Source organism: Sinocyclocheilus anshuiensis, unplaced genomic scaffold, assembly GCF_001515605.1.
Source record: "Sinocyclocheilus anshuiensis isolate Anshui unplaced genomic scaffold, SAMN03320099.WGS_v1.1 scaffold1603, whole genome shotgun sequence".
In the NCBI taxonomy this organism is placed as follows: domain Eukaryota; kingdom Metazoa; phylum Chordata; class Actinopteri; order Cypriniformes; family Cyprinidae; genus Sinocyclocheilus; species Sinocyclocheilus anshuiensis.
The window spans coordinates 59,379-68,985 of NW_015548282.1; the positions used below are offsets into that span (position 1 = coordinate 59,379).

At 33.7% G+C, this 9,607-nt stretch overlaps 2 protein-coding genes across 3 annotated transcripts in view; both read right to left on the minus strand.

The window, feature by feature from the left end:
- The window catches only part of LOC107655838 (elongation factor 1-delta-like), a 16,614-nt gene extending 14,213 nt beyond the window's left edge, over positions 1 to 2,401 (minus strand). For both annotated transcript variants that reach the window (XM_016443425.1, XM_016443424.1), the window contains exon 1: positions 2,298 to 2,401. In XM_016443425.1, coding sequence (XP_016298911.1) covers positions 2,298 to 2,374 — 77 coding nt within the window. In that variant the 5' untranslated portion in view covers positions 2,375 to 2,401. The remainder of the gene's footprint in view (positions 1 to 2,297) is intronic.
- Positions 2,402 to 6,585: 4,184 nt separating this feature from the next.
- On the minus strand, positions 6,586 to 7,904 carry LOC107655835 (GDP-L-fucose synthase-like). Its single transcript, XM_016443420.1, has 5 exons — positions 7,702 to 7,904; positions 7,286 to 7,374; positions 7,092 to 7,171; positions 6,794 to 6,893; positions 6,586 to 6,704 (listed from the first exon to the last, which is right to left on the minus strand). The coding sequence occupies exons 1-5, from the start codon at positions 7,902 to 7,904 to the stop codon at positions 6,649 to 6,651; spliced, it is 528 nt and encodes a 175-aa protein (XP_016298906.1). The 3' UTR covers positions 6,586 to 6,648.
- Between the last annotated feature and the right edge of the window lie 1,703 nt (positions 7,905 to 9,607).

Genomic DNA, 9,607 nt, shown 5'->3' on the forward strand with positions numbered 1-9,607 from the left:
ATATACCGTCACCGTCACTCACAGCCGCTCGCACGTGTTTTGCGCATGAGCCGCACGCAGCCCAAAATTAAACTGCTTAATCGACCATCGATAGCTTTAATCTATTGCATCTCTTATCGACAATTAATCGATCATCGATTAATCGTTGACATCCCTAATAACAATAATAATAATTTGCACGGTTTGATGTGATATGAGCTAATTCAGATTAAATCACCACTGGTAGCGCGATTTATTGTAATGCATTTTTCCTCAGTTGGTCAGAACTTAGTGGCAGACTTATTACTTACTAGTTCAGATGACAATATACGGTGAAAATGCTTATTTGAGTCATATATTCAAAGACGTAGGCTAGAATCTGTGAGTGCAAAGTACAATATCCACACCGGTGCGGTGACTGACTACCACACATACTCTTCAGAACATTAGATTCATTTTTTTGTTTTTATATATATATATAAATGATAGAAATTCATACTTTTATTTAGCAAGGATGCTTTAAATTGATCAAAAGTGAGGATAAAGACATTTATAATATTACAAAAGTTTTCTATTTCAGATAAATGCCGTTCTTCTAAACTTTCAGCATATTAGAATGATTTCTGAAGGATCATGTGACACTGAAGACTGGAGTAATGATGCTGTATTTTGGATCAAATAAATGCAGGCTTGGTGAGCACAAGAGAATTCTTTAAAAAACATTAAATATCTTACTGTTCAAAAACTTTTGACTGGTAGTATGTCCAAAAAATATGGTATTATCTATTGGTGTGTTCACACCAAACGTGAAGCGAATATGCGCATCGCGTCACTGCTCTAGATTACTCGCGGGATGTTTTTCGCGTCACTCGCGTAAATAAAAACATTGTGCGATCAACCATGGTGGAAATAACTACGATCTCTGCTTTGTACCTGTTTTTGTGGAAGACCCAACTGCGCCGGAAAGCCAAACGCCGACCTGTCTGGGTTCACGGCGCACAAAACTTGAATTTTCACCATTTTCTCCAGGAACTGTGCCTGGTTGACAGCCGCCTCCAGCGCTGATTGGCTTACGCGACAATGCGCCATGTGAATTTTCCGCTCGAGTTGAAATTTTTCAAATTGCGCGAAGACGCGGTTGAGGCGAATATAGCGCGTTCGCGGCAAACTCGTCGCCTGGTGCGAATTTGCCTCTATTTGCGTCTTTGCATTGACTTTGTGTGTAATCTACTCGCGCGAATAATTAAATTTGCATTTGGTGTGAACACACCATAAGAGTCGACCGATTATCGGTGCCAATATTAAGCATAAAGTCATTTTCAAAACCGATTTGCCGATAAAATAATTTAAAAGCATTTAAAGAAAGTTTTTGTCAGAGCTCTTGTTATTATTCTTACTTTTGACATTAATTTTCATTTTTACACCAGACATATCGGTTCAAAATATCGGTCTCCTTAATCTCTTATAATCAGTATTGGCCCTAAAAAAACACATATCGGTCCACCCCTAGTATTATAATGGTGCCATGTGCACAATAGTATTTTTCGGTTACTACTTTTATGATCAAGGTAACTTAATGTACATGAACATTTACCAACTAGGCTAATGTGACTAAAAATAGGTTAATATTACTATTTACAACTATTATTTTTTAATAGTTTAAATTATATACATTGTTTACCTTTATTTATATAGCACTTTATACAATACAGATTGTGTCAAAGCAACTTTAAAGTGTCAAACAGGAAAATAGTTGCAAGAGGACAATAACAAAGAGTAATTTTTCAGCTAAAGTCAGTTCATTGATGATTCAGTGATTCACTTTTCCATTAGCTGACAGTTTCTATTGAGCATGACTGTTAAGATCAGCAGATCTGAATGCGCAATTAGGAGAAAAAGGTGGATTTTAAAACCTAATAATGACTAATTTTGTTGATTCAGAAAATAAATAGGTTTTATCCAGAGATCAAAAACCAATAAATGTGTACAAATCTCCGGATTTCATCGGATTTAACAAGAGAATGCGTCATTATTCCTGATCATCTGGACTTCCTGCACATGGAGCTGTCATCAGGCCCATCAAACAACATACTAGATATTATACAAGTTAATCATATTTCCATTATGACAGTGATTGACTTTCTGTCATGTATCGATCACGTATTGATTATTCTTACATTAATAAATAAACGTAGGAAAGACGTCTAACCGGTTTTTGAGCACGATAAACACCCAGCACAGTATTATTTATTCATATAAACCAAGAAAAACAACAAATGAGCATAAACACCACCTAATTTTCCCACATAAATACTCACTTTAAGCGCTTTGGTTGACGTTGAATGAATCGCTGCTGCTCGGAACAGAAGGAATGAGCGAGAGCCGCGCGAACCATTCGCGTTCAAGAGCGGGGGGAGATCACCACCTCAAAACCGCCACAAAACCACCAAACATTACACTGATGCGGCTTAAATGTGTTTGAGTCAGGTTGCTATTTGTATACATATAGACACACCACATAACTGCGCCACAGAAGAGTGTTTTAAATGATTATTTTGTCACGACATTTTTTTCCCCACATGGTACATTCTGTCACTGTTTCCAAGTGCGACTGCGTCTGTGACGTCATCAAACGACGTGAACAGCCCATTTATTTACATTTAGTCATTCAGCAGCAGACGCTTTTATCCAAAGCGACTTACAAATGAGGACAATAGAAGCAGTCAAAACCAACTAAACGGCAATGATATGTAAGCGCTGTGACAAGTCTTTTTTATATAATAAATAAAAAGAAAACAAGAACACAGAATAGAAAAATAATAGAGAATGCTAGAGTTAGAGGCTCTTTTTAAAAAGATAAAAATAAAACAAGTCAAAAGAATAGAAAATGCTAGTGTTAGAGGGTCATTTTTTATAAAAAAGAAAAAGAAAACAAGAAGATAGAATAGAAAAAGAATAGATTATATAGTGTTGGAGGGTCATTTTTTATAAAAAAAAAAAGAAAAAGAAAACAAGAAGATAGAATAGAATTAGAATAGAGAATGCTAGAGTTAGAGCCTCTTTTTAAAAGATAAAAATAAAACAAGTCAAAAGAATAGAAAAAGAATAGAGAGTGCAAGTGTTTTTTTCTTCTTCTTAGAATTAGAATAGAGAGTGCTAGAGTTAGAGGGTCAAATGAAGATAGAAGAGATATGTTTTTAGCCGTTCATTTCTATTCTTTTGTGGAAACAAGAGTCAAAGCATGGATTTTTAAGAATTATTACAGCTGTAATATAACATCTGTCCTCTGGTTTGAATCGAGAAGTTGGTGTTTTAATCCAAAGTTAAACTGTAATTGTATTCTTAAAGACATTTTATACAAATAAAAATACGTGTTGATTCATTTTGTGCATTTTAATATTAATTCTTATATCCATATATGCAAACTTTTTCATTCACATGCAAACAGACATTTCTTTAAAACATACATAGATCTGATATTTTATCGTTAGACTTCAACACAGGTAATAATAATAATAATACATATTTATTATATATAATAAACTAAACACACACACACACAGTATATATATATATATATATATATATATATACTTTTATTTTGTTATTCTTTACATTTTTTGCTATTTTTAAAGTGTAAAAGCTTTTAGGGAAACTACTGGTGCTGAAAATACTTTGAAAGATAAAAATATCTTATTTTTTTGTGATAAATTCTTCAGATACAAACTTTATATCCTGCATTTATTTATATTTATTAATCTAGGAATTTTATCATATTATTTATATTACACAATATTTATTACTGTATTGTTGTGAAACAATTAAATTGTATTTCTTTGATTTTTTTCCTAAATATTTTAATATGTAGTGTGCACAGTCATTAAATAAGGCTTTAAAAACTTCTAAGAGCTCACAAAACAAAACGTATCTCATACGGATTAATTTATTTTATATTTAATATGATTTTTACATATTCTTTGAATCTGTGTGAACAAAAGAAATATATTTCTGAATATATATATTCAGAAATAAATATATTTCTGTTTCTGAATTCCAGTGCTTTATCAAGCGCCACAGAAATCATAGAGACATGTAACAGACGTGTAACTTACAGTGTCTGTATGTTGTTTCCTTAAAGGGATAGTTCATCCAAAAATGAAAATGTGATGTTTATCTGCTTACCCCCAGGGCATCCAAGATGTAGGTGACTTTGTTTCTTCAGTAGAACACATATGATGATTTTTAACTTTAACCGTTGCAGTCTATCATCAGTCGTATAATGCATGGCAATGGTAACAAAATCTATGAGAGTAAAAAAAACATGCATAGACAAATCCAAATTAAACCCTGCGGCTCATGACAACACATTGATGTCCTAAGACACGAAACGATCGGTTTGTGCGAGAAACCGAACAGTATTCATATAATTTTTTACCTCTGATAAACATCACATTTTCATTTTTGGATGAACTATCCCTTTAAGACTATTCCATTTTACACAGAATACACAATTCACATCCTCAGATTAATCCATTCGTTTGTACTTTAAGAAGCACCTTTCAATCAATTATCAAGGTATCTGTAATCAACATTCTACTGGATATGCTTGGAGCATTAAATAAGACTTTAAGGTGTTAAGTTAATCATCCCTCCTATAACCTGATTTAGTAACGTCTCTATAAATACGATTCCCACTCTACTTCTTCCCAAGATCTCTGGCTCTTTCGGTCGCGGCCTCTACAGCTCCCATCGTAGCCGCTCTGAATCCTTCCTTCTCCAGCGCGTGGATGCCGTGAATAGTGGTCCCTCCAGGCGTGCAAACCTCGGCCTTCAGCTCCGCCGGGAGCTTCCCAGAATCACGCAGTAACACGCCAGCGCCCTGAAACACGGCAGATTTCTGCATTTTCTGTCAAACTGCAGTTACGGTTTATTAGGCGATATAATGGTAGGCACTGGCGTTCAACCCAGCTACCATAAAATAATTGTAAAAATGATCAAACAAACATTATTTCTGTAATTTATGGGAAATATAAGTTTGTTAAAATTCTGTTTATGGCAAAATAAAAAAAAATTTAATTTTTTTTTTGCCTAATGGCAAAAAAATAACAAAATGCTAACAAAAATTTGGTTGGGGAAAAAAACAAACAAACAAAATTTTTTAATTAAATTCAATTCAGTTTTTTAAACTGTAGACATAGTAACAAATATTTTGTAGTAAAAAAACTGCAAAAAAACAAAAGGCAAATCTGGGTTTTAAACCATAGATATGGTAACCAAAATTTGATTTTGCAAAAAATTGCCAATGTCAAATAAAATAAACCCTCATTACTGCATATTTTATTTGAGATGCTAAGGTTGACAATCAATATTTGATTAATTTGCAAAAAAACTGGAACGGCTTCAGTGGATGACAGTCAGCGGAAGTGAGGGAAAAGTGTTTATTACGTTTGAAATATGGATATTTTTCTTACAAAAACACATGGATTCGCTACAGGGGGCCTTTATTCATCCCCCGGAGCCGTCTGCGGCACGTTTTATTATGAATGCGCGAGCTTTATTTGACGACTTGTGGACTGTTCAACTGCAACACTGCAATGACTGCAATGATAGAGCTTGGAAGAGCCAGGGCGATTTTTAATATAACCCCGATTGGATTCGTCTGAAAGAAGAAAGTCATATACACCTAGGATGCCTCGAGGGTGAGTAAAACACAAGCTAATTTTGGTGAACTAACCCTTTAATCTTTAATCTAGAAGATGTAAAGAAGTTGTTTCAATATATTTGTCTCACTGCAATCATTTCCAGAGTTATATTTGTGTTATTGCAGAGTTCTACCAAAATATTAATGAAAAGAAAAAGTGTCAAAGCTTTTGATAGGTAAATAAGTAAAATGGCTCAACCATAATGAGTACAATTTATTTTGGATTTATTCATGAGACAGCGCCCAATGGATTTTACACAGTGCTAAATTAAAGTAGTTCAATTGTAGTAAAATTATAGTTAAGCTTCACACCTCAAACAAAGTCTAAAGTTGTCTAAAAAATTACAATTATTTAGAAAAAGTATTATAGAGCTTAATATAGACATGTAACATGATTTGTAAACCCCATTATATTACCAAAATTCTGCAAAAAGAAGGAGACATTAAGCATTATTATTCAAAATACAAATTTATTTTTAAATATACAGTATAGTATCATTAGGAAATAAACCCAGAAAATAACTTTCTTTGGTGACAGACCAGTAGAACTGAATATTGTTTGCATTATTGAAATATTATTTTCCTGTTTAACACTGTAAAGCTTCTTTGACGTTATCTGTATTGTATAAAGGGCTATATAAATAAAGGTGACATGACATGACCAGTAAAAAACTAAAATGCACAGCACTGATCACAGAATAGATCCCACATAAAAGGTATGTTTTTAGAAAAACTTGAAATAAACATGAAAAGGGAGGTAAAAACTAATGATTTTGACTTTTTTATTTATTTATTTAAACATTTTATTTAAAAAATAATATACACATATATGTATATATATATATATATATATATATATATATGTTTTAAAAATGATGTTTAAAAAAAAATAAAAAATTGTTGAAAGTGTCCGATCAGTATGGCTTCGGTTGTTCAAGCTCCCCACAGCCAATCTGATGTGAAGATCTTCATTTACGGGCGGTGTCATAATTGGCCACAAACCAATCACACGTCTCCTTGACGGCTGGAAAAAAAGAAAAACATCTATAAAGATTCTTCTTTTTACTACTATTGGAAAAACTGAGTAAATGCTGCATCTCTTGTGCTGATCACCTTGTTTGAACGGCGTGAACTTGAAGTCTGGCAGGTATTTGCGCAGTTTGGCGTTATTGGCGGTTTTCTTGATCTGACCGTCTGATTTACTAGTGTCATACTGAGAGAGCTTAGTTAAGGTTCAGCTGTAAGTCTGTGAATGAGCGTTTAGAGGGTTAGTTCATTCTGTCATTCATGGACTACTTTTATGATGCTTTTTGAACTGCAAGATATCTTATCGTGTTCCACAGAAGAAAGACTGCTATTCTGTCAGCTGTAAAAAAAAAAAACTCCAGACACTGTTGGTGTGAAAGGATACAATCACTTCCCCTTCGAACCCGAACGCTTCAACCACAGCGTCCACAGCATCCTTTACAGTCAACTCATCCTCCTCCCCGACTAGACAAAAAGAAACGAAGAAAAAGAGAAACATGATCTTGATATTTGATGATCAACCAATGAGCTCTGATGAAACAGACCCAACACATGTGACGTCAAACACGTCTCGAGTACCTGACAGAATGATGGGCTCCACCTCGTCGTACTCCCTCAGAACCCACAGAAACAGACGAGCCAGATCCAGAGACTGTTCAACTGCAACACTGCAATGACTGCAATGATAGAGCTTGGAAGAGCCAGGGCGATTTTTAATATAACCCCGATTGGATTCGTCTGAAAGAAGAAAGTCATATACACCTAGGATGCCTCGAGGGTGAGTAAAACACAAACAGAATACACAATTCACATCCTCAGATTAATCCATTCGTTTGTACTTTAAGAAGCACCTTTCAATCAATTATCAAGGTATCTGTAATCAACATTCTACTGGATATGCTTGGAGCATTAAATAAGACTTTAAGGTGTTAAGTTAATCATCCCTCCTATAACCTGATTTAGTAACGTCTCTATAAATACGATTCCCACTCTACTTCTTCCCAAGATCTCTGGCTCTTTCGGTCGCGGCCTCTACAGCTCCCATCGTAGCCGCTCTGAATCCTTCCTTCTCCAGCGCGTGGATGCCGTGAATAGTGGTCCCTCCAGGCGTGCAAACCTCGGCCTTCAGCTCCGCCGGGAGCTTCCCAGAATCACGCAGTAACACGCCAGCGCCCTGAAACACGGCAGATTTCTGCATTTTCTGTCAAACTGCAGTTACGGTTTATTAGGCGATATAATGGTAGGCACTGGCGTTCAACCCAGCTACCATAAAATAATTGTAAAAATGATCAAACAAACATTATTTCTGTAATTTATGGGAAATATAAGTTTGTTAAAATTCTGTTTATGGCAAAATAAAAAAAAATTTAATTTTTTTTTTGCCTAATGGCAAAAAAATAACAAAATGCTAACAAAAATTTGGTTGGGGAAAAAAACAAACAAACAAAATTTTTTAATTAAATTCAATTCAGTTTTTTAAACTGTAGACATAGTAACAAATATTTTGTAGTAAAAAAACTGCAAAAAAACAAAAGGCAAATCTGGGTTTTAAACCATAGATATGGTAACCAAAATTTGATTTTGCAAAAAATTGCCAATGTCAAATAAAATAAACCCTCATTACTGCATATTTTATTTGAGATGCTAAGGTTGACAATCAATATTTGATTAATTTGCAAAAAAACTGGAACGGCTTCAGTGGATGACAGTCAGCGGAAGTGAGGGAAAAGTGTTTATTACGTTTGAAATATGGATATTTTTCTTACAAAAACACATGGATTCGCTACAGGGGGCCTTTATTCATCCCCCGGAGCCGTCTGCGGCACGTTTTATTATGAATGCGCGAGCTTTATTTGACGACTTGTGGACTGTTCAACTGCAACACTGCAATGACTGCAATGATAGAGCTTGGAAGAGCCAGGGCGATTTTTAATATAACCCCGATTGGATTCGTCTGAAAGAAGAAAGTCATATACACCTAGGATGCCTCGAGGGTGAGTAAAACACAAGCTAATTTTGGTGAACTAACCCTTTAATCTTTAATCTAGAAGATGTAAAGAAGTTGTTTCAATATATTTGTCTCACTGCAATCATTTCCAGAGTTATATTTGTGTTATTGCAGAGTTCTACCAAAATATTAATGAAAAGAAAAAGTGTCAAAGCTTTTGATAGGTAAATAAGTAAAATGGCTCAACCATAATGAGTACAATTTATTTTGGATTTATTCATGAGACAGCGCCCAATGGATTTTACACAGTGCTAAATTAAAGTAGTTCAATTGTAGTAAAATTATAGTTAAGCTTCACACCTCAAACAAAGTCTAAAGTTGTCTAAAAAATTACAATTATTTAGAAAAAGTATTATAGAGCTTAATATAGACATGTAACATGATTTGTAAACCCCATTATATTACCAAAATTCTGCAAAAAGAAGGAGACATTAAGCATTATTATTCAAAATACAAATTTATTTTTAAATATACAGTATAGTATCATTAGGAAATAAACCCAGAAAATAACTTTCTTTGGTGACAGACCAGTAGAACTGAATATTGTTTGCATTATTGAAATATTATTTTCCTGTTTAACACTGTAAAGCTTCTTTGACGTTATCTGTATTGTATAAAGGGCTATATAAATAAAGGTGACATGACATGACCAGTAAAAAACTAAAATGCACAGCACTGATCACAGAATAGATCCCACATAAAAGGTATGTTTTTAGAAAAACTTGAAATAAACATGAAAAGGGAGGTAAAAACTAATGATTTTGACTTTTTTATTTATTTATTTAAACATTTTATTTAAAAAATAATATACACATATATGTATATATATATATATATATATATATATATATGTTTTAAAAATGATGTTTAAAAAAAAATAAAAAATTGTTGAA